General features: G+C 46.6%; 3 protein-coding genes across 8 annotated transcripts; all 3 read left to right on the top strand.

Moving 5' to 3' along the window:
• The first annotated feature begins 161 nt into the window (after positions 1-161).
• Positions 162-3,069, top strand: tipin (timeless interacting protein). 2 transcript variants are annotated; one of them, XM_079339688.1, is made up of 8 exons: positions 162-306; positions 1,027-1,162; positions 1,263-1,359; positions 1,636-1,711; positions 1,868-1,990; positions 2,079-2,133; positions 2,291-2,521; positions 2,615-3,069. In XM_079339688.1, exons 2-8 carry the CDS (start codon positions 1,039-1,041, stop codon positions 2,863-2,865), a joined length of 957 nt encoding a protein of 318 aa, XP_079195814.1. In that variant the 5' UTR covers positions 162-306; positions 1,027-1,038; the 3' UTR covers positions 2,866-3,069. The 2 variants fall into 2 exon arrangements, with proteins under 2 accessions (XP_079195814.1, XP_079195815.1); XM_079339689.1 differs by having other exon boundaries at positions 173-306; positions 1,266-1,359.
• A 792-nt stretch (positions 3,070-3,861) lies between these two features.
• nqo1 (NAD(P)H dehydrogenase, quinone 1) lies at positions 3,862-10,321 on the top strand. 4 transcript variants are annotated; one of them, XM_079339677.1, is made up of 8 exons: positions 3,862-3,991; positions 5,280-5,419; positions 6,513-6,587; positions 7,756-7,923; positions 8,039-8,169; positions 8,325-8,438; positions 9,653-9,754; positions 9,893-10,321. In XM_079339677.1, exons 3-8 carry the CDS (start codon positions 6,584-6,586, stop codon positions 10,214-10,216), a joined length of 843 nt encoding a protein of 280 aa, XP_079195803.1. In that variant the 5' UTR covers positions 3,862-3,991; positions 5,280-5,419; positions 6,513-6,583; the 3' UTR covers positions 10,217-10,321. The 4 variants fall into 4 exon arrangements, with proteins under 4 accessions (XP_079195803.1, XP_079195802.1, XP_079195804.1 ...); XM_079339676.1 differs by having other exon boundaries at positions 3,862-3,999; XM_079339678.1 differs by lacking the exon at positions 3,862-3,991 and adding an exon at positions 4,526-4,934.
• Positions 10,322-11,524: 1,203 nt separating this feature from the next.
• LOC306821475 (gamma-aminobutyric acid receptor-associated protein-like 2) lies at positions 11,525-14,648 on the top strand. Of its 2 annotated transcripts, none has more exons than XM_079339933.1 (4): positions 11,525-11,816; positions 12,287-12,342; positions 13,152-13,324; positions 14,400-14,648. In XM_079339933.1, exons 1-4 carry the CDS (start codon positions 11,756-11,758, stop codon positions 14,488-14,490), a joined length of 381 nt encoding a protein of 126 aa, XP_079196059.1. In that variant the 5' UTR covers positions 11,525-11,755; the 3' UTR covers positions 14,491-14,648. The 2 variants fall into 2 exon arrangements, with proteins under 2 accessions (XP_079196059.1, XP_079196060.1); XM_079339934.1 differs by having other exon boundaries at positions 11,529-11,789.
• Positions 14,649-23,804: the final 9,156 nt, after the last annotated feature.

The raw sequence follows: 23,804 nt of genomic DNA, 5'->3' as shown, positions 1-23,804 counted from the left end.
CTTTTCCAAGAGACTTAAGAAAACTGTTAAGAGAAAAAAAAAAGGTTTGTACAGTTAAGAGAGCTGGAGATCAAGCGTTGGATTATAAACGCACAATAAAATACATTCAAATTAAAAGATCCAGAAAAGGACATGATAAACGTATGTGAACCACAGACTGTAAATATGAGTGTTTGAAACCAGAGTGTCGATGGATTTTATGGATTGGATTTTATTTTGAAAAAAGCAACGCCGCGTACCGGAAGTTATTATCGCTAGCTTTAAAACACTTGCGGATGATTTCTATGCCGGGACAACTCGTGACAGGTAATCCAGTATTACTGATATTTATTTAAACCAGATTATCTTATTTTTAATCAGTTATTGTGATCCGACGCGCTGACAACAGCATGCTAACATGTTAGCTTACAGTTTAGCTAAAGTAACATGATTCAGCAGATAGCTTTAGCTTCACATCTTCAATCGTTACTCAGACCGGAAGTCAGGTTAATCGTTGTTTGAACAGACAGTTGAATAATCTGCTCCCCATCCATATTTAAACTTTATACACTTCTTAAACCGCGATATAAAGAGGAATGACGAGATTTACAGGTTGTGTTTTTATCGATGGTTGAGTTTACCGCCTTCCGGTGGATGACCGGAAGAGACGGAACAAATATATGGCGCTGGTTTTTCAACTTAAAATCGATAAAAGCTCAACAACGTTTAGTCAAAATAACTGCACTAACCTGTCAAAGTGTGTTTTACTGTTTCATTCTTCATTTACAGCAGCATAAATATAATTAAAGAGGAGCATTTAAAGAGTAGGTGAGCTTGTTAATATGCTGATTATTTTTACATTACGACACAAGTCGTATTATTTTGTTTGTTTTGTTTTATTTCGACCATGTGATGGAATAACAACAACAAAATAATGACAGTTTAACATGTCCAAAAAGGAGTCGTAAGAAGAATAAACTTAAAGGATCAGTAGCAGGGAGAACTCCCACGATCTTTCATTAAAAAAAAATGACACGTTTTGTCCAGGAGTTACACGCCATGCCCAAACCACAGGAAAAAAGCCTCAACGTCTCTGACTACGACGGCTTAGAGGATGAAGCATTCCCTCCTCTTCCTCCTCCTCTCTCCCCGGGTCAGGAGGATGGAGACCCTTTTGGAAATGGTGAGAAGCAGTATGTTTATAAATCTGATGTGATTCATGGTAGGAGAGTCAGGACTGATGTGATCGAGGTTGTTATCAATCGTTTGGTATTTGTCTCAAGCAGATGAGGAGAACGGGGACGTGTCCAAACTTGCTGATGTTCCTGCTGCTAAAAGAAAAGGAGTGAGGAGGCCACAACCCAAGCTGGACTCTCAGAGGTACCGCAGACGTCTCGAACGGTGCTTTAAAAGAGCAGAATATAACTCTGACACCTAGTGTTTAAAATAGGTACTGCACTCCAAATTTAAAACATTGCAGAGCGGTGGAAACTGAAGCTTCAGTGTTTAGCCAGCTCTGGATCAGTCTGTAAACCTTTCTGCGTTCTAACCTCTCTCTCTGTAAACGCTCGTGACGAGGTGGTAGCAGAGGATTTTTGATTCAGTCTGTGATGATCAGTTTTTGAGAAAGTTTCAAAACGTTTTGTTTTGTTCCAGGCTGATCTCAGACAGAGGACTTCCTGCTCTTCGAACGCTGTTTGAAGATGTTCAGTTTAAAGGCAAAGGCCGTGAGGTGAGAGACATTAACACATCCAAACCCAACAGATGACAGCGTTACAGTGAAACAGGAAGTAGGGATGCAGCACCTGAAGCTGACTTCCAGCTGTGTTGACTCGTTCATACTGACTCCAGCCTGGTTTGATGATGTTCGTGTGTGTCGTCCGTCCAGGCCGAGGACCTGCGGCTGCTGATGCACAAGATGGAGAACTGGGCTCACAGGTTGTACCCCAAGCTGCAGTTTGAAGATTTCATCGACAGAGTGGAGAAGCTCGGCAACAAGAAGGAGGTGCAGGTAGGAAGACGACTTCAAGTCAATAAAATAACTTCATGATGATCATATGATGTAATATTTGTAATGAATGGAATACCCCCCCATGCAGACCTGTCTCAAACGGATACGACTGGACATGCCGCTGACACACGAAGACTTCATAGGTAAAGATGTGAACAGATAAAAACACACAGCTTGTTGATATTTACACCAGGTCTTGAATGTTTTGCATGTTTTGGAGAGCACCGAGCTGAAGTGCCACCTTCAGCTCGGTGCTCATGTGCTCTTAACCGTCCCCACGCTGTGATCGCTCTGTTTCAGGTGACGACGAGCCGCCTCCTGAACAGCACGTCTTTGGGGATCCAGATCCGTTTGACAGTACAGTTTTCCCTGATGACCTGCAGGGGGCACTGCACTCCACTCCTGCTCCAGCTCCACCCCCGTCCTCCTGTCCCTCCCCGGCGGCTCCGTCCCTCACCGAGGAGCAGCGCAGACGCATCGAGCTGAACAGGCAGCGAGCTCTGGAGAGGAAGCTCGCACGGCAGCAAACAGGTGAGAGGCCGTTGATGAAGATGAGTCCAGGTTCGATGCTGCACACCTGTAATGATGTGATCCTTGGAGTCCTGACTCTGCTGATGTCATCAGATCCTGCAGACTCTTCAGCACCCGTCTCCTCTGGAAACCACCTGGACGTGTGTAAAGCTGAGGAGGAGGAGGCTGTGGACAGAGAGGAAGAGGCGGAGCAGGTTGATGAGGAGCCAGACAGCAGCAGCAGCAACACACAGGAGGAGCCGACACACAGAGACTCAGAGACGTCAGCTCAGTGCGAGAGAGAAGAAGAAAGCAGCGCCGAGCGTGAACACAGCGAGCAGGACGACGGAGGCTCCAAGAGCTGAAGTCATCGTCTATTTACTCTGCAAAACACAAAACTGTGACCTGGATGTTTCACATTTGATTCACCGTCGTTCAGGACGGTTGAAAAGATTTGATGTTTGACCTCGTTCTCAGCTGATCAGTGTTTCATGTTCCTCTGCTGAGTCCGTCCTCATCGTGTGTTTTTAGGTTTTTATCAAATGTCAAAACAGGATCAATAAAGACTCGCTACCAACAACCCTTCAGTGACGTGTTATTTTACTCAGCTCCACGTCATCACGCGCTTTTAACGCCTTCGAGGAAAAAAAGTATCACACTAACACATTTTAATCAGAATCTCATTTAATGATTTATTTTTAAAATCTTGAGAACGATACACGTCATTCATCTGAGTGTTTTATGTTTACAGGACTTTCAAAATGTCCTTGAAAGCATCATGTGTTCAAATCTACTGCGGCTCTTTTCCCGCGTGTCGTTCCTCTCAGACTGTCCGATGTCTCAGATCGAAGCGATACGACCTTCAAAGACAGAAAGGTCACTACGTGTCATGTTGTGAAGGGATTTTAATGAGTGTTATTTATTTGGATCCTGGTGATAAAAAAGTGTTTCTGTGGGTCTCAGCTGAGTTCATCCACAATCACATCCAATCACTGAATAGTAACCTCACCTGCTACGCTGTCATTGGCTGGAGGAAACACACATGCTCCGCCCATCTTTACATGAACCAGGGGAAACATCAAGACGTTAAGAGGAGCAGAGAGAACTACAAGAAACACTGGAGACAAGAACTACAAAATAAACCAGGAAACACTTTATTTAACAATAACAATGCACTCCAGTGCAGAGAAACTTTTCAAAATAAAAGCAGGAAACACTAAAGACTAGACGAGGAAACATTAGTATGAAAACACGTAAATTAGAAAAATAAATGTAAACACTGAAATAGAAAACTAAAGCAGAGCTGAGCGAACAGTCGTGTTTAGAGTCAGTGATGAAATCATTTCCCTCCCTGCTCCGTCTTCAGTGCAAAATAATCGTCTCCAGAGGAATCAGACTTTCAGCTCTTTGCCAGCAGGTGGTGCTGTTTGAGTGTGAATAAGTTCTCTGCTTCCTGCTGGAGGACAAACAGGAGAAACTGAGTGTCAGAGGGTCTGCAGGTCTGCAGCTTATTGGCTCTCATACTTTGTGATCTTTAAATTTTCAGTCTGTTTCACGTTTTTGTAACTTCAGTCCTGCAAAATGTTAAAAAACATGTTTCAGTAAACATCTGAATGAAACTCACGTACCAAACTTTAAAATAACTTTTATTATATAAAGGGGGAAAAAGCATCATGTGGAGGTTTCTGATAAAACACATCATGTTGAACTTGTCTTTGAACAGATGCAGATCAGGGAGCGAGCTAACGTGCACGATGCGCCGTGACATAACGCTGGCGTGCTGTCGGGACACGATGCGTTTAATGAACAGAAGTTACAGATAACAAAGAAAGGAATTCATAAAGTGTTTTTATGAACAGATGAGAAACAAAACGCTGAACAAAAACACTGATATGAAAAACAGCATCGGAGCGAGCACACCTCATTAGATGTGTCTGTGTCTCTTTTTGTTTTCTTCAACATTCTTGGCTTGATGTGAGTTCGACCTCCTGCAGGCTACAAATCTATGAAATGCACGTTTGTGTTCTTTTGTTCACAGCAGAAGTGTTTCCCTGATTCTGAGAAACTCAGCGGCTGTGACGCCGGCACAGTTTTCACTTTGAATAGAAGCTAATGGTGTTAGCTTCTTAAACAAAAAAGAAGCTAATGATGTTGGAGGGAAATAATGAGATCCAGTAACACGGCAGGATCGGGCTCTCTGCCAGGTATTCAGGCTACAACTGTCTTAATCCCTCTGGCGTGTCTCTCGGGCCGCTTCACGTCTGGATTAGCAGCTGCCTGCAGGGCGCTCGGAAAAACAAAACTGTCACAATCCAGGTGCATGAAGCGGAAACGGGCAGGAAGGACACACACAGTCAGCTCGGTCGCCACGGAAACAGCTTTTCTGCACGTCATTTTGTCGAGTCCTGGATCCACGTGGTGGGACTTCACGCAGGTCAGGACGGGAGACGCTGAAGAGACCAACGAGTCCCTCAACATGCTAACATGATCACAGTATAGACACAGTAATGTGGACGTCGTCTTCATGACGCCACCCATTGGTTGTGAAAGAGGCTCGATGGAGTCAGAGAATGGCGGGTGATGAAAAAGGCCACTGAGAAATAAAAACACACTTTGATTTAAAAACCTCCAAACGTGGCTGAAGAAACGCAAAACCTCAGGCCGACCATCTCCTCGGTCATTCATGCTTTACGTCTTCTCTGTTTGTTTATTATCTGACAGCGTCTTTCTGAGTCTTCAGACTGAAACCCAGATCTGTCTCATGTTATCTTCCTGTCAGCTGAGCAGGCCTCTCCGCCGCCGCTCAGCCCGGTGACAGAAAGCGTCCAGGTGACATTCCTGACACATTCCAGCCCGTCAGGCGTCACCGAGCCGAGGGCGTGTCGATGAGACGCAGGATTACCGCACTGATCTCGCCAGGTAAGTCTGAAAACCTTTGTTTCTCTAAATAGCGACTAATCCCACTTTTCATTAACGTTTCTGTAACTTGGGTCCGAGAGCCTCTTCTTCATGTGTCAGAATTAAAACACAAATTAATCCACAGAAGAAGAAAATGAGTGGGAGAGTTTTTCGAGGAGCTGAGACAGTAAACATCCATCTGATGACACAAACAGAGAAACATCCTGCTGCTGCTCGGAGGAAACGTTTGAAATAAACGATTGAATGAACGTGTCTGCTGAGTTCTCGTCTCGCGCCCTGATCGCCTCACCGTCTCTGACCTTTGACCTCTGTAGATCAGATCGTACATGAGCACGGAACAGGGAAACTCGGCATGTTGTGAGTGAGTGCAACCTCAGTGTGTCACGACCCCTCAGACGGTCCCGACCCCGCCTTTGGGAGCCGGCGCTCTCTCTTTCTCTCGAGCACTCGTGTTGTACATTGGCATGTATGTGAACATCTACGTTCACGACACAGCCGCTCTTCGAGCCTTTCATATCAACATGGACGCCGTGTGGATCTCCGGTTTCATCTCGACGTCCTTCAAGGGTCAAAACTTCCAAACGTTACTGGACGTGTCTCGCTCTGAGACGCTGTGAAGACGAAGGAGCCGGGACGTTGTGACGTGAAGTGTGAAAGGCCGTCTGCAGAGAAGCTGGTGACAGGTGACGTTAAACACGAGGACCGCTCCGACTTCTCTGGAGCGCCGCCGTCCTCCGCGCCGCTCCTAACGAGGTGAAATTAAGTCGGATTAAAGAGTTTATGAAACCACATGACCCTGCAGGATAATCCCCAGAAAGTGACCCAAACATTCCTTTACACCCCAAATGAAACCAATCTGATTCCCCTGCACCAGTGCACACACACACACACACACACACACACACACACACACACACACACACACACACACACACACACACACACACACACACACACCCCTCCCTCTAACGCTGGCCTAAACCGGTCCTACAGTGTGAGAGACAGCAGACGGTTTTTTCTCTCTTCAGTCGTGACACATTTTCTTCCTCTGATATGGTATCTGACCTTTGACCTCGATGTCTCTCACGCACAGGACCGCCGGGTCTATAAGAGCCACACGGACAGGATTTACCCACCAGACACCTCAGACGCACGCGGCTCGCCATGGGTAAGGCTCCTTCATTCACTTCCTGTTCGTGTGTTTCTTTGACTCAGCTTTAAGCTCAGCAGCTTATTTTGTTTTTACAGCCGACAGCTGATTGGCTGCCTGTTATAGTGGAGTTATGTCGTCCTATGAAAGACGGCGTGTTTGTGATTGTGCAGAGCGACAGAAAGCTTCACGGCGTGTTAGCAGGGGAGTCACAGCGAGGAGGGGGGAACAGTGACGGCTAAATGGACAGCTGGACTGAGAAAACAAAGATTCAATAAAGAAGAAAGAAAATTCATGAATATTTTATTCTGGTAGCTTTTGTTTTGTTTTGTTTTGTGTTTCAGGACGTTCTTTATCTAAAGACAGATCGGTTAATGAGATCTGACATTTACACACTTTATAAACAGTCAAGAAATGATTAGACTCCCTCTGTAAAGTCAGCAGATTAAAGTCAAGAACAAGGTCAAAGGTCACCAGATTAAAGTCATAACTTTACATAATGTCTGTGTGTGTGTGTGTGTGTGTATGTGTGTCTGTGTGTATCTGTATGTGTGTGCGTGTGTGTGTGTGTGTGTGTGTGTGTGTGTGTGTGTGTGTCTGTGTATGTGTGTGCGTGTGTGTGTGTGTGTGTCTGTGTGTGTGTGTGTGTGTGTGTGTGTGTGTCTGTGTATGTGTGTGCGTGTGTGTGTGCGTGTGTGTGTGTATCTGTGTGTGTGTGTGTGTCTGTGTATGTGTGTGCGTGTGTGTGTGTGTGTGTGTGTGTGTGTGTGTCTGTGTGTGTGTGTGTGTGTGTGTGTGTGTGTGTCTGTGTGTGTGTGTGTGTGTGTGTGTGTGTGTGTGTGTGTGTGTGTGTGTGTGTGTCTGTGTGTGTGTGTGTGTGTGTGTGTCTGTGTGTGTCTGTGTGTGTCTGTGTGTGTGTGTGTGTGTGTGTGTGTGTGTGTCTGTGTGTGTGTGTGTGTGTGTGTGTGTGTGTGTCTGTGTGTGTGTGTGTGTGTGTGTGTGTGTGTGTGTGTGTGTGTGTCTGTGTATGTGTGTGCGTGTGTGTGTGCGTGTGTGTGTGTATCTGTGTGTGTGTGTGTGTCTGTGTATGTGTGTGCGTGTGTGTGTGTGTGTGTGTGTGTGTGTATGTGTGTGCGTGTGTGTGTCTGTGTGTGTGTGTGTGTGTGTGTGTGTGTGTGTGTGTCAGCTCAGAAGACGGTCCTGATCGTGTACGCCCACCAGAGTCCGGGTTCGTTTAACGCGGCGGTGCGTGACGCGGCGATGGAGGAGCTGAAGGAGCAGGGATACAGAGTCCTCGTGTCCGACCTGTACGCCATGAACTTCAGAGCCAACGCCACGCAGGATGACATCATCGGTGACGTCACTCTCTCTCTCATGTTTATTAATCAGTGTGTTTGATCAGGAAGCGTCCATCTTTAAACGTGTCTGTTGCACGACGTCAGAGTGTTGACATGGTGTGTTCTGTTCAGGTGACCCGAAGAATCCAAAGCTGTTCCAGTACGGAGAGGAGACGATGCACGCCTGGATGGAGGGTCGTCTCAGCGAAGACATCGTCGCCGAGCAGAAAAAAGTGGAGGAGGCGGAGCTTATCATCTTCCAGGTCAGAGGTCACATCCATAGCATCACTTTTATCACTTCACCCAGAAAACCAGAGCGAGCTCCTCTTTTCGTGTGTGTGTGTGTGTGTGTGTGTGTGCGTGTGTGCGTGTGTGTGTGCGTGTGTGTGTGTGTGTGTGTGTGTGTGTGTGTGTGTAGTTTCCTCTGTACTGGTTCAGTGTTCCTGCCATCATGAAGGGCTGGATGGATCGAGTCCTGACTCAAGGCTTCGCTTTCTCCCTCAAGCAGATGTACAACAACGGGATATTCAAGGTCAGTGTTTCTACCAGCGACGCTCATAACCTCAAAAGATAGATAGATAGATAGATAGATAGATAGATAGATAGATAGATAGATAGATAGATACTTTATTGATCCCGAGGGAAATTCAAAAAAACACACAAGATGAGAGCCTCCTGAGTGGGCGGGGCCATCTCTCTTCCCCAGGTGGTGTCAGGGCCAACAGGGAGGGGTGAATAAAAACATGTCTGATACACGTTTGAGCCTCTGAGCGAAACAGGAAGTGCCGTGAACCAAACTGCAACCCAAACCGAAGCTGAAGGTTAAACTCCTGCAGTACCTGGAGTGTCCACTAGAGGCTGGCTGCAGTACCTGGAGTGTCCACTAGAGGCTGGCTGCAGCAGCACAGGAAGTCACATACACACCCATTCAAACAGCCTGTTTTTACAGCAGACATGAACATGTTTACAGCCTGCTTCAAAAAACCAAATAGGTGTGATTAGCTCATGTCTCCATCCACACACACTGTACGGGGGGAATGTTTTGATGAGTCAGCAGTTTTGATTGGATGAAGGATCAGAGTTATTCACAATAAGGCGTGTAGCTGATTAACAGGTGGGCGCCGTGTAACGGTTTGTCAGGAGGCTTAAAACCCGCCTCAGCTCTCAGCCTGTCGTTAGCTTGACTCAGAGTTAGCAGTCTGTCGTTAGCTTGACTCAGAGTTAGCAGCCTGTCGTTAGCTTGACTCAGAGTTAGCAGCCTGTCGTTAGCTTGACTCAGAGTTAGCAGTCTGTCGTTAGCTTGACTCAGAGTTAGCAGCCTGTCGTTAGCTTGACTCAGAGTTAGCAGCCTGTCGTTAGCTTGACTCAGAGTTAGCAGTCTGTCGTTAGCTTGACTCAGAGTTAGCAGTCTGTCGTTAGCTTGACTCAGAGTTAGCAGCCTGTCGTTAGCTTGACTCAAAGTTAGCCTGAGACAGCATTTCCAGCACGGAGACCGCCATCCATGGGACTCCAGCGCCCCCCTGCAGGGACACACGGGGGACTCCAGCGCCCCCTCTAGGGACGCACTGGGGACTCCACTCAGGCTTTAAACACTCATATTTACAATGAACATATTTATCAGATTTAAAATGTTTAACTGCAGTTAGATTTATAATCATAAAAAATCTGTCTGAACTCTTGATCGCTCTCTTGTTCTCTCTCGTCTTCATCACGTCCTCACCGTGTTTTATCTGTGTTTCATTGAAGGACAAGAAAGCGATGTTGTCTTTCACTACGGGAGCCATTCAGACGATGTTCAGACCCGACGGCATCAACGGAGACATCAACGTCTCGCTGTGGCCGCTGCAGGTCAGCAACGGGTTACGTGGTTAAAATCGAGCAGTCACTATGACGACGTGACTGAGAATTAAAACTAAAGATTTAAAGGGAAGGAAGGTTTGACTGTTTCATGATGTTAAGAACGCCTTTCTGTTTGTCTCCTGTCAGAATGGGACGCTGCATTTCTGCGGCTTTCAGATTCTGGCTCCTCAGATCTTCTGGAGTCCAGCTCACTCCCCCCCCGCCGCGCGAACCGCCATGTTGGACGGGTGGCGAGCACGGCTGAAAGGCCTGCTTGGAGAGAAACCTTTGACCTTCGCCCCCTGCGAGCTCTTTGACCTCAGCTTTGAGGGAGGGTTCCTGATGAGGCCGAAGGTGAGGGAGGAGAGAGAGTCCCAGCCGTACGGCCTCACCACGGGACATCACCTGGGCAAACCGCTGCCCCCCGACAATCAGATCACCGCTCAGTCCACCGGAGAAAGTGGGAAGTAGGACTGTCCCTTTACTCGTGTGCCTGTAAACCTGCTCGCTCTTATACTAAAATATAAAGTTTACTGAAACTAAATAAATCCGTTTTATTAAAAATCACTTGACTCTTTATTTGATGTAGTGCTTTACCTGTTTCTCTCCCTCTCTGCTCCTCTGGTCTCTCTCGACCTGCTGCACACCTGAGAGCAATTAAAGGAGCAGTCTGTAATCGTTACAGAGAGCTGGCTCCGCCCCCTCCTCTCAAGAGTGGATGCTCACCAACAGGTGGTGCAACGATTAGAAACATGCAGAGGCTTTTTAGCTCGGGTACAATCACTTCTATCTGAAGCAGTTCCACTGCCCGCTTCCATCGCTGCAACACCTGTTCACCTGATAACTGCTCTCATATCTGACAAACCCAGGGGCGTCCAAAACGGCCTTCAAAGCCCCGCCTACCTTCTCTGGTCCAATCACATCCAGAGCATTCAGGAGCAGAATCTAAAGTTAGAAGGAGGACATACTGGCTGCTGCATTGTTGTCAGACAAGCTTCAACACAGCAGGTTTCCTTCATGATCACAGAGGAGGAGAGCAGCTCTCTGATTGGCTGAGTGATCACACAGGAAGAGAGCGTCATCAGCTCGCTCTCTACACAGCTCACTGATTGGACCTTTCAGGTTGTCATGTACTCTTTTAATACTTTTAAATTCCACACATTTTGCAAACACTTGCAGAGTTTGCCTGTATTTTATTTTATTTGCAATACAAAATAAGACATTCAACACTTCATGACAGCAGAGTTGGATCTGCAGCTGTCAGAATATTTGGGCTGGAGAATAGATATATGCAGGCCTGAAAAAAATACACCAAGGCCCAGGAAAAACACTGGTTCTGTGCTCTGCAGCACCACCTGCTGGCATGGATCTGTTATGATCTGACTTCATACAGGCCCTGAATCTGCTCCTTGTGTCAATCATTGATACCTTCAACGTGTTTCGTTAACTTTTCAATTCACACGACTTTAATTACGATCATCTGTAATAATCTGTGCATGATGAAAACAATCAGCAGAAGCATCACGTGACAGTTCATGTTTATGTTCCTCATCAGGAGAGCAGCACTGTGAAGGGGACGAGGTGTACATGTAGAGATCCAGAATGGACGAATTTATCACCCAAAGTTAAAAATGAAAGAACAGAACATTTAACTACTTTATATTACAGCTAGTGAATTAATTTAAATTCATAAGGTCAGTTTAAAAAGAAAAGATCGCGCCTTTTCTCTAGTCGGCCACCCCCCTCTCTAAGGCGGAATGAGACAGTCCGCGTGTGACGTCATCGCCGGGGCCGCTCTCAGAGGGCTGATAGTGAAGAAGAAGAAGAGGAGCTTGTTGTTGTTGTTGTTGTTTGTTGTTTTGATCGAGAGTTGGAGTCGCCGCGTCGTTTCCTGTTTAATTTAACGGCACAGCACGCGCTGAACACGTGACGGACACGTGACCTTAACGTTTAACATTAACGTTAATAAGCTGCTATACCGAGCGCGCGAGCGGCCCGGAGACGGTCAACATGAAATGGATGTTCAAAGAGGATCACTCGCTGGGTAAGGGAGGAGGGAGCCGTTGTCATGGTGATGGGGTGATCAAAAAAATGTCTACGCAGTTTTAATTACTGAAGTTTCATGTTTGTTTTTATGTGAACGTTGTTTGATGTCAGCTGATTTAAATGTCTCCGTGTTAAAGTAAAAACAGGTCATCAGGTCTCTAAATATCCACAACATTAATCTGCTAATCCTCCATCCTGCCAGAGAAAGATAACATCACTGATATCTGCTTAAAGAGACGCGTTTGCTTTGCACTTCCGGGCCACCGTAGTATCTGTAGTCCTATAGACAGATCATTTATTGTTATGATCTTTGGTTTCCTTTAAATCCAAAGCTGTGTGACCGGACTGATGGTCGTTGTAGTTCAGCCGCTTGTGAATCTGTGTCCTTTGACCTTTGACCCTCTTTGTAATAAACCGAAAGTAAGAACTGTGCGTTTTATTATCAGAAAGCACTAACGTTCATCCACTCTGTTTGTTGCCTCTTTTGTCTTCCAGAACATCGATGCATAGAGTCCACCAAAATCCGCAACAAGTACCCAGACCGGGTCCCGGTGAGTCCCGTCTTTTTGGGCCTTTATGTCTTTGTTGTAGAGAGAGACGTTGGCGAACGACGTGCATTAACGGAGCCACAGGTCAGATTCGAACACGGTCCGACCACTTGGAGTCTCAGTACATATGGACCCTAACATCGATCCCACTGGCGCCTCCTCTTTTTTGTTTTTTTTTGTTAACAGCTGATTTACAGGATGTTTGTACCACATTGCGTAATGGCGAGCATTTTTCTGCAATACGTAACAGCCATTGTACACGTACTCTGTGCCCCTCGCGGCCCGTCAGTGCCACCGCTTTGCTTAGTCGGGCAGCGCAAGTCCTTCCCCACTGGGTCAGTTTATGAAGTGGGAGTTTAGCCATGAGGAGCTGTACTCGCATCAAAGGAGAACTACAAGATCACAGGAAGAACTACAAGTTCACCGGAGAACTACAAGATCACAGGAGAATTACAAGATCACAGGAAGAACTACAAGTTCACAGGAAGAACTACAAGTTCACAGGAAGAACTACAAGTTCACAGGAAGAACTACAAGATCATAGGAGAACTACAAGATCACAGGAAGAACTACAAGTTCACAGGAAGAACTACAAGATCACAGGAGAACTACAAGATCACAGGAAGAACTACAAGATCACAGGAAGAACTACAAGATCACAGAAGAACTACTGACTTGTTCTTTTGGCGTCTGTTTTAACGTACCAATCATTGACGAGAACTGCAGAAAATGGCGATGTAATGCGTGGCGCTGACAGGCCTAACTGTGTGTGTGTGTGTGTGTATGTGTGTGTGTGTGTGTGTGTTTTTCAGGTGATCGTTGAGAAGGTGTCGGGATCACAGATCACAGACATCGATAAGAGGAAGTACCTGGTGCCCTCTGACATCACGGTGGCTCAGTTCATGTGGATCATCAGAAAACGCATCCAGCTGCCGTCGGAGAAGGCCATCTTCCTGTTTGTGGACAAGACCGTGCCTCAGTCCAGGTCAGGACCCGCCGCCGCCACCACACGGTCTCACATCTCTAAAAGAGTCGTACGGAGGTTTTTAAAGACTAACCGCACAGCCTGTTTCACAAACACAGATCCTCTCCTAACTAAAAGACTTCCAGCAGGAGGCGTTGGCGTTCCTCGGACACGAGGAGAGTTTCAGCTGATGTTTAACGTTAGCATTCTCAGAACGCACACACACGAGACGTTCGACGTCGTTAGCTCGCCGTCCTATCATGTGACACCGAGAAGTTTAGGCGCGACTTGAGACAATTTGTTGTTAAAGTATGCCAACATCTGATTGGTGGCTCCTCCCAATCTGCTCGCTCTCATTGGCTGCTGCAGGTATTCCATCAGAGGAAGCCCGAGCCGAGATAAGAACAATCACGGTTCCATATCGGACTTCCTGCGACTCGATCAGGAGCAGTAAAATAAGCGTATCAACACCACGCCTCCGTGTGAATGCATTTATTTGGGACTTTAATTTATCGTCCTTGTGACTTCCTGTCTGAAGTGGAGAACTGTCACTGCAGAGCTTTTGGACGTTGTTATCTCCTTCTAAGCTAACGTACGCTAACTGCAGGATGCCCAAGCTAACGTGACTCCTCAGAGGTAGACGGTCAAAATTGAAGGCGACGTTAACACGCCGACTGGGAGTCAGCAGCACTAACATAACTCTCCAGTCGGCCATTGTTGTTGTAGTCCATCCACTGAAGTCACCGTTGTCAGTGGGACGCCGTCATATCGGTTCACGGCGATGGGAATGCTGCTGCTCACGTAAACGGGACAAAGGTCACGGCAGATTAAAGACGCTGAACGAAGTTTGCAGCGAAGGATGACGAGATTCTGAACCATGAAATTCTCCCCGATCTTTAAACCACTTCCTGTTGACTCTTTAAAATGCGTTGCTCCTCGGCGTCTCTTCACGCGTCGCCTCGCAGAGACAAACGAGTCCTGGTGTTGATGATCTCTGAACGTTAACCTTTAATATCTTTGTTTCTCATGAACTGTTTGATCTGTCCACTGATGATGATGTCACTAATGTGAGCCGCTGTCTCTGCTCGTGTCGCAGCATCACAATGGGCCAGCTCTACGACAAGGAGAAAGACGAGGACGGCTTTTTATACGTGGCGTACAGCGGCGAGAACACCTTTGGTTTTTAAAGGAGAGGGCGACCACTCTGACACCCGCCCACATCTAATCACCACCCCTGGAGAAGCGGCAGGAAACCCCACAGAGATTCAGTGACGAGCCGGTGGAATGAGCGCGGCGAGCACAGCGGCGTGTTTGTTGTGGCCCAGATTAAAGATTGACAGCTTGAGTTGTGTATAGTGTGTGACATTTCTGTGTGTGTGTGTGTGTGTGTGTGTGTGTGTGTGTGTGTGTGTGTGTGTGTTGTCCTGATTGAAGTGTTTGAGGAGGAACTTTGATTTGTTTGGTTTGTTTTTTAAACGAAGGCTTGAATCATTTAGTTCTCTCGTCGTTCAGACGATGTTTAAACTCTTGTTTTAATTTAATCGTTTGAATCGAGTAGGATGACCTAACCAATAAAAACATGAAAACCCAACATGGCTGTTGTTGTTTTTGTTCTCATTTGATTTAAGATTATCATGAAGTCTGCAGGAGGTCAGCGTCATCAGCGGTGATGATTGTTGACCTTCTAGATGAATTCAAGGTCAAAGAGGTGAAGTGAAGGTCACAGTTTGTTAACGATGCTAAATGACCACTTTGAGTTGTTTTTACAACATCAGTTAACTTTGGAGAATAAAAACAGAGCTGGCTCTTTACAGGACTGTTAAAGGTGCAGAGGGACTCTGAGGATCAAATGGGGAGAAGTTGTTCGTCCCACCACCAGGGGGCGACAGAGGAGAAGAGTGTAGTGAGAGTGTTAGGACCGTGTAGTGAAGGTTGGAGCAGACGCTTTTCATCGTCAGATGGTGGGGGGGGGGGGGGGGGGGTGTAGACCTGGGTCAGAGGTCAGGTGAGGAGGAGGGGGGGAGTGTAGACCTGGATCAGAGGTCAGGTGAGGAGGAGGGGGGGGAGTGTAGACCTGGATCAGAGGTCAGGTGAGGAGGAGGGGGGGGGGAGTGTAGACCTGGATCACAGGTCAGGTGAGGAGGGGGGGGGGGGGGGTGTAGACCTGGATCAGAGGTCAGGTGAGGAGGAGGAGGGGGGGGGGGGGGGGAGTGTAGACCTGGATCAGAGGTCAGGTGAGGAGGAGGGGGGGGAGTGTAGACCTGGATCAGAGGTCAGGTGAGGAGGGGGGGGGGGGGTGTAGACCTGGATCAGAGGTCAGGTGAGGAGGAGGGGGGGTGGGGAGTGTAGACCTGGATCAGAGGTCAGGTGAGGAGGAGGGGGGGAGTGTAGACCTGGATCAGAGGTCAGGTGAGGGGGGGGGGTGTAGACCTGGATCAGAGGTCAGGTGAGGAGGAGGGGGGGGGGAGTGTAGACCTGGATCAGAGGTCAGGTGAGGGGGGGGGTGTAGACCTGGATCAGAGGTCAGGTGAGGGGGGGGGGTGTAGACCTGGATCAGAGGTCAGGTGAGGAGGAGGGGGGGGGTGGGGAGTGTAGACCTGGATCAGAGGTCAGGTGAGGGGGGGGGGGTGTAGACCTGGATCAGAGGTCAGGTGAGGAGGAGGGGGGGGGGAGTGTAGACCTGGATCAGAGGTCAGGTGAGGGGGGGGGGTGTAGACCTGGATCAGAGGGCAGGTGAGGGGGGGGGGGTGTAGACCTGGATCAGAGGTCAGGTGAGGGGGGGGGGTGTAGACCTGGATCAGAGGTCAGGTGAGGAGGGGGGGGGGGGGGTGTAGACCTGGATCAGAGGTCAGGTGAGGGGGGGGGGGGGGGTGTAGACCTGGATCAGAGGTCAGGTGAGGGGGGGGAGGGTGTAGACCTGGATCAGAGGTCAGGTGAGGGGGGGGGGGGTGTAGACCTGGATCAGAGGTCAGGTGAGGAGGAGGGGGGGGGGGGGTAGACCTGGATCAGAGGTCAGGTGAGGGGGGGGGGGGGGGGTGTAGACCTGGATCAGAGGTCAGGTGAGGAGGAGGGGGGGGGGTGTAGACCTGGATCAGAGGTCAGGTGAGGGGGGGGGGGGTGTAGACCTGGATCAGAGGTCAGGTGAGGAGGGGGGGGGGGTGGGGAGTGTAGACCTGGATCAGAGGTCAGGTGAGGGGGGGGGGTGTAGACCTGGATCAGAGGTCAGGTGAGGGGGGGGGGGTGTAGACCTGGATCAGAGGTCAGGTGAGGGGGGGGGGTGTAGACCTGGATCAGAGGTCAGGTGAGGAGGAGGGGGGGGGAGTGTAGACCTGGATCAGAGGTCAGGTGAGGGGGGGGTGTAGACCTGGATCAGAGGTCAGGTGAGGGGGGGGGGTGTAGACCTGGATCAGAGGTCAGGTGAGGAGGAGGGGGGGGGTGGGGAGTGTAGACCTGGATCAGAGGTCAGGTGAGGGGGGGGGGGTGTAGACCTGGATCAGAGGTCAGGTGAGGAGGAGGGGGGGGGGAGTGTAGACCTGGATCAGAGGTCAGGTGAGGGGGGGGGTGTAGACCTGGATCAGAGGGCAGGTGAGGGGGGGGGGGTGTAGACCTGGATCAGAGGTCAGGTGAGGGGGGGGGGGTGTAGACCTGGATCAGAGGTCAGGTGAGGAGGGGGGGGGGGGGGTGTAGACCTGGATCAGAGGTCAGGTGAGGGGGGGGGGGGGGGTGTAGACCTGGATCAGAGGTCAGGTGAGGGGGGGGGAGGGTGTAGACCTGGATCAGAGGTCAGGTGAGGGGGGGGGGGGTGTAGACCTGGATCAGAGGTCAGGTGAGGAGGAGGGGGGGGGGGGGTAGACCTGGATCAGAGGTCAGGTGAGGGGGGGGGGGGGGGGTGTAGACCTGGATCAGAGGTCAGGTGAGGAGGAGGGGGGGGGGGTGTAGACCTGGATCAGAGGTCAGGTGAGGGGGGGGGGGGGGTGTAGACCTGGATCAGAGGTCAGGTGAGGAGGGGGGGGGGGGTGGGGAGTGTAGACCTGGATCAGAGGTCAGGTGAGGGGGGGGGGTGTAGACCTGGATCAGAGGTCAGGTGAGGAGGAGACGTTTCTGTCAGAGAGCTGCAGAGTTTTAAATCTGACTCGAGCAGTAACGGAGAGTTAGAGGAGGGAGGTGAACAGCTGATGGTGTCCACAGAGCTCCTCTGAGTCCAGACCCCCTTCGGCCTGTTCCAGGTGACGGTCTAAACATCGAAGCCTTCTCTTTAAGGGGGTTTATAATCTCCAAACGTTACTCTGCCCATCAAGAAATAAAAAGATAAATTAACAAGAATCTTAAGCACCACAGACTGTCTGCAGCACAGACTGTCTGCACCACAGACTGTCTGCAGCATAGACTGTCTGCACCACAGACTGTCTGCACCACAGACTGTCTGCACCACAGACTGTCTGCACCACAGACTGTCTGCACCACAGACTGTCTGCAGCATAGACTGTCTGCACCACAGACTGTCTGCACCACAGACTGTCTGCACCACAGACTGTCTGCAGCATAGACTGTCTGCACCACAGACTGTCTGCACCACAGACTGTCTGCAGCACAGACTGTCTGCAGCACAGACTGTCTGCACCACAGACTGTCTGCACCACAGACTGTCTGCAGCATAGACTGTCTGCACCACAGACTGTCTGCACCATAGACTGTCTGCAGCACAGACTGTCTGCACCATAGACTGTCTGCACCACAGACTGTCTGCACCACAGACTGTCTGCAGCATAGACTGTCTGCACCACAGACTGTCTGCACCATAGACTGTCTGCAGCACAGACTGTCTGCAGCACAGACTGTCTGCAGCACAGACTGTCTGCAGCATAGACTGTCTGCAGCACAGACTGTCTGCAGCACAGACTGTCTGCACCATAGACTGTCTGCAGCATAGACTGTCTGCACCACAGACTGTCTGCACCACAGACTGTCTGCACCATAGACTGTCTGCACCACAGACTGTCTGCACCATAGACTGTCTGCACCACAGACTGTCTGCACCACAGACTGTCTGCACCACAGACTGTCTGCACCACAGACTGTCTGCACCATAGACTGTCTGCACCACAGACTGTCTGCACCACAGACTGTCTGCAGCACAGACACATGAAGTGAGAGGATTCAAGATGGCGGAGTGAGAGGCGAGGTCTCTGCAGGCTCTGGAGTCTGAGTTTAGTCCTTTTATTGTCGTTCTCATTATTAAGTCTTGTGCCAAGAATTTGCACATCTTTTGTTGTTTGTATATTTTTGTAAAAGTTTAGTTTTTTTGCTGCTAGCATGTCTGACCACGATTACAATGTGAAGGTCGTCCAGGAGGCGTGTAATGACAGTGATATTGAAGTGGATGAAACTCCTAAAGACAGCAGACGTAATTTGAGCCATGCTCCTATTAAAAGTCCAAACCCGAAAAAGATGAAAGCAACACAGGCACCTGACGAGAAAGAAGAGGATAGTGCTGCAATTCTGCACGCCATCCTGCACGCCATCCAGGTCGTAACCAAAAAGGTCGACGAACAAACTGCTGCTTAAAAACTTTGAGAAGCGTATTGAAGACAACAAAACGGCGAAAGACGAGACCAAGAAAGAAATTGATGTGCTGAGTAAAAAAATGGACGAAGTTAAAAGAGAAAACACGTGTGAGGAGCTATAAGAGGAGATGAACCTGAGAAGGATGGAGAGCATACAGCATTCTCACACGAGTGGTACCGATGTCTGCGAGACACAGTGGACACCGTCCATCGTCTGGGGACAAAGAACGACCCTGCTCACTCCAACAACACACCGAGGGCCATATTATCCAGTTCGGGATGAGAACCGTTCGGGATGAGAACCGTTCGGGATGAGAACCGTTCGGGATGAGAACCGTTCGGGATGAGAACCGTTCGGGATGAGAACCGTTCGGGATGAGGTCTGGAGACGTTCGAGGGAAGCCAGAGTCTGCAGTGAGATGCACATCAGGTTTAAGGAAGATTTGTCCAAAGAAGGCCGAGAGGCTCGCACCAAACTGTGGCCGCTTGTGCAGGAAGTGAGGAGACATGATTGATTAATAACCAACGGGGTTGATCCAAAATAATCAGTGATAAAAGTTTTAGTTTCTATGGTTACAGGCACGGTGTGTGTGTGTGTGTGTGTGGCTCAGTGGTTTATTAGGATGATACACTGAAAGGTTTTTTGAATCAGCAGGTTGATGAGGACAAAGCTGCTCGTCCTTTTTCTAGCACATTCTTTCTTTGAACAGTTTGACTTGGTGAATGTTTTCTTTTATTTCTTTAAATACTGAAAAATATGACAAAACGTACGGCAGCTTTTCTTTTTTGTCAGGAGCAAAAGACGACATTTATTTTCTTACAGAGACTCAACAGAAGCAGACGCTTCATCCTGGAAACAGCAGGGGGGGGGGGGGGGGGGGGGTCATGGTTCATCTCATTCAGCTGGAGTTCTGATTCTGTTCAACAGATGTTCTGGGAATATAATTGACCACAGAAACGACACTGATGGTCATTGGCTGATGGTAGTGATTGAGTATAATGATATAAATGACATTCTGATATGTGTGTATGGTTACAACCTAAAACCACTGAACAGCAGACTGATGGAGGAAAGTGACTTATGCAACCAATAAAATCATAATAGGTGGATTTTAATTGAGCTCCTGATCTTTGGTTAGATCGTCTTCCTTGGAGAGGATGATGTCACAACCACGAAGAAATGATCCCTGAATTTACTTCCCAGTTAAATTTGACTGATTACTGGAGATTAAAACATCCCAGGGAATTAAAATACACCTTAATTTAATCCTGCTAATAAAGGCTCAAGATTAGACTATTGGTTAATATCTCTAAACTTAATAATGTTTGTAAGTGTGACATCTTACTGATCATTGTGTCATTTCTTTGTTGCTTAAATTGTGTAGTACCGAGTCTGACCTTCACCCTATATGGACATTTAATAACAGTCTTCTTGATAATCAAGTTTTTTGCAATGAGGTCATAAAGTTAGCTCGAGACATTTCTGAAATGGAAATGTCATCTGTTAGTAAGTGGGAGTGTTTTAAATTTAAAACTAAAGAGTCTGAAATCAAAACAAGTCAATTTATCTCAAAACTTAAGAAATAAAAACAACAGGTGTTGATAAGTGAAATAAACAATCTATGTCCTAAAAAAGATCAATGATAGAACATGTCAAGTTAAACAGCCTCCAGTCTGACTGGGATCATTTATACTTGGAAAAAGCAAAGGGGCTTTTGTACGTTCTGGAGCTCGTTGGTTCGAGGAAGGTGAAAATCACAGACAAGCAAAAAAGAAAATTGGGAAGTTAAACATCAATGATGTCATTCTAGACACTAAAGAAACAGGAGATCTTTACAGTAATTCATACAAATCCAATTTTTCAGAAGAAAGCTGTGCTCCACTTTTTCACAGAATAAATGAACATAAGAAAGTGATGGATGAGATTTTAAGCTTTGGAGGATGTCTAAAGAGAAGTCAGCAGGTGTTGATGGTTTAACCGTTGAATTTGATGTTTTGTTTTGGAAAGATATCAGAGAGATGTTGTACAATGCTTTTATAGATTGTATATCACCTGTCACTATGAAGCAGGGGCTGATCACCCTAATAAGAATACACTTCTACTGGACAACTGGAGGCCAATCACCTTGTTATGCAATGATTATAAATGACTAGCACATGTTGACTCTGACCGTTTAGATGAATGTCAGTCTGCTTTTGTGAAGGGTAGAAATATTCATAACCACACCAGACTGATACTTGATCTGTTAGACGACAACCATTTTATTAGTACAGAAAGTTATGTGTTATTTCTAGAGGCCTTTGATAGCGTTGAGCAGCCCTTCCTGTTGACAGCGTGACACTTTGTAGTTCTGTATCATTAAGATGCTCGATACATGAACAGCTGTGTTTCCCTGAACCCTGGGATGACCCCCACATTTAAGGTTCTTCGAGGCATAAGACAGGGCTGCCTTATCTCTCCTCAGCTTTTCATTTTACCAACTCAACTTTGAACTATTCTTATCACATGTTCTCCTGAAATACAAGCTACTTCAATCTTCAACAAAGAATTTAAAATAAGTCCATTTGCAGACGACACGTCTATTTTTCTAAAAGATAAATCAATACAATCTCAGATTATTCGAATGCTTCAGGCTCCTCCCTTAACATAAATAAATGTGAACTACTTCCCATTCATACAAGTTCTGAAACGACAATTGCTTCTATTAAAGTGGAATCAGAAGTAAAATACCTGGAAATAACATGAACAAGAAGAGAAGACATGAACGTGTCCAACCGGATATCAGAAAGTCTCTTTGTCATTGGCTGATCAGAGACTTTACTATACAGGGTTATTTTATCTAAAGCAGAAGGTGTCTCTAAACTTATTTATCCACTCCCTGTTTATTTCCTCAAACAATATTAATAAAGTTAATTCAGTGATTTTTCAGTTCATATGGAGAAACAAAGCTCACGACATTAAAAGACGATGATCAGGGTGGTGTCAATGCTCTTGATTTTCAATCAGTTTAAAATCAATTGGATGACGTCTTTTTTGTCCCAAACAAACTCGATGTGGTTTCATATTCTGAGATCTTTGTTTAGTAAAACAGACGCTTTAGACTTTCTTTTAAAATGTGATTTTGAAGTGTTCAAAATTCCACTAAAACTGTCTAATTTCCACCAGGTCAGGTTCTCCATTTTTGGAAAATGATATTTACTCATAACTTTTCTCCTCACTGTTCAACTCTGTGGAACAACAGGGTCATCACGATCGTGGACAAATGTCGTGGTTTGGTTTTTGTTCTGTATTTGATCTTGTTTTAGTTCATTGTTTCCCTCGTGATCTGTGTTTGTATGTTCTGAGTATGTTTACTTTAGTCTTGAGTGTGTTTCCCTGTATCCTTGTGTCCTCCTATGTTGCCTGTTAGTTTATTTCCTGTCTTGTGTTTTAAGTCTTTAGTGTTTCCTGTTTTATTTTGTAGATCTGGTTGTACTTTGTACTTGTCCTCAGTGTTCTTTGTTCCTTGTGTTTCCCTCCTGTCCTGATGACCCTGATGTTCCTCACCTGTCTCGTTAGTCTCACCTGTGTCTGATTGTCTATTTAGTCTCTGTGTCTGCCTGAGTGTCTTGTCGGTTCAGTGTCTCGTGGTCTGTCGTTGTCCTGGAACGTGTTTCCTCTCCCTGCTGTGTTTCTCATCGTGGATTTTTTCTAAGTAAGTTTTTGTTTTGCTTTTTGTTAAATAAATCTTTAGTTATTCTGCATTTGGGTCCTCTCCTGTTTCCAACCTGAAACGTGACAAATAGATTAATCACAATCAATAGAAAATCCTTATTCAACAATGATTGGGTTGAGAGAAATATTATGTTTGTTACTGATTTATTGAATTCAAATGGTGACTTAATAGACTATACATCCTTTGTTAACAAGTTTAACTTTACTTACTGTTTTCGTATCTTTAGTAAAGTTTCTAAAGCGATTCCCTGACCATTAATCCAGAACACCTTAATGTACGCTAATGTTCAGGCTGTGTTCCCAAAATTGATGATTGATGGGTGTGACTTGTGTGATAGGACATGTCATAATAATAAAGTTAAAGTAAAAAAATAAAGTTATTCGGAATATCCTAAAATCTCGTTTTTTCCATGATTCCCACAGAGAGCCGCTTCCTGAACTTTCTGTTCTGTCTAAAACACATTCAGAATATATTCAGATGCCTGTTCTCCCTAAAGTGAAAGAAACCCATTTTAAAATCATTCACCTGATCTATCTGAACCCTTCCGGTGCTTCCTGTGGTGAATCTGAAGAGACTTTAGACTCTGTCCTTTGTCTCAAATATTTTGGGTCAACATTAGAAGCTGGTTATCGCTAAAAATTGACGATATTCCTTCTTTTGATTTGTTCATTATTGTTTATTTCATGGATAATCTAAAGCCTTCTGTTACTGACATGGTAAACGTTGTTCTACTCATGTGTAAATATTCACTGTAGGAAGTGGAGAAATATCAAACCCTCCTTTGACTGGTTTATCAATGATTTCAAATGTTTTGACTTCTCCCTGAAAAAAGTGAAATCTAGCAGGATTGCTCTGAAGATTCGTCTGATTTGTCTAAATTCTGTTTGTTTTGATTCCTGGCCCTCCTCCTTGTTGTTGTTTGTTGTTTGTTTTCTTGTTTACATTGCTCCAGTTTTGTTGTCTGCTCTTTTAATTTATTTGTATTTAACCCCTTCTAGTCTTGACTCACGTTTTGAATGTGTTCTGTATATTTAGCTATTGTTGTTCATCCTTTTAAGAGTTTGTTTTGTCATTTTGTGTATGTTGAAATTTTCAATAAAGTTGGAGTTAAAAATTTAAAAAAAAAATAATTCACATGAAGTAAAGGGAGAGATGTCCAACAGGCGGAGACTGAAAGCTTCAAAATAAATGTTTAACACAACTACAATAAGGTGTTGACTC

Source organism: Symphodus melops, assembly GCF_947650265.1.
Source record: "Symphodus melops genome assembly, chromosome: 3".
Lineage (NCBI taxonomy): Eukaryota > Metazoa > Chordata > Actinopteri > Labriformes > Labridae > Symphodus > Symphodus melops.
This window is presented reverse-complemented; position numbering and strand designations above follow the sequence as displayed.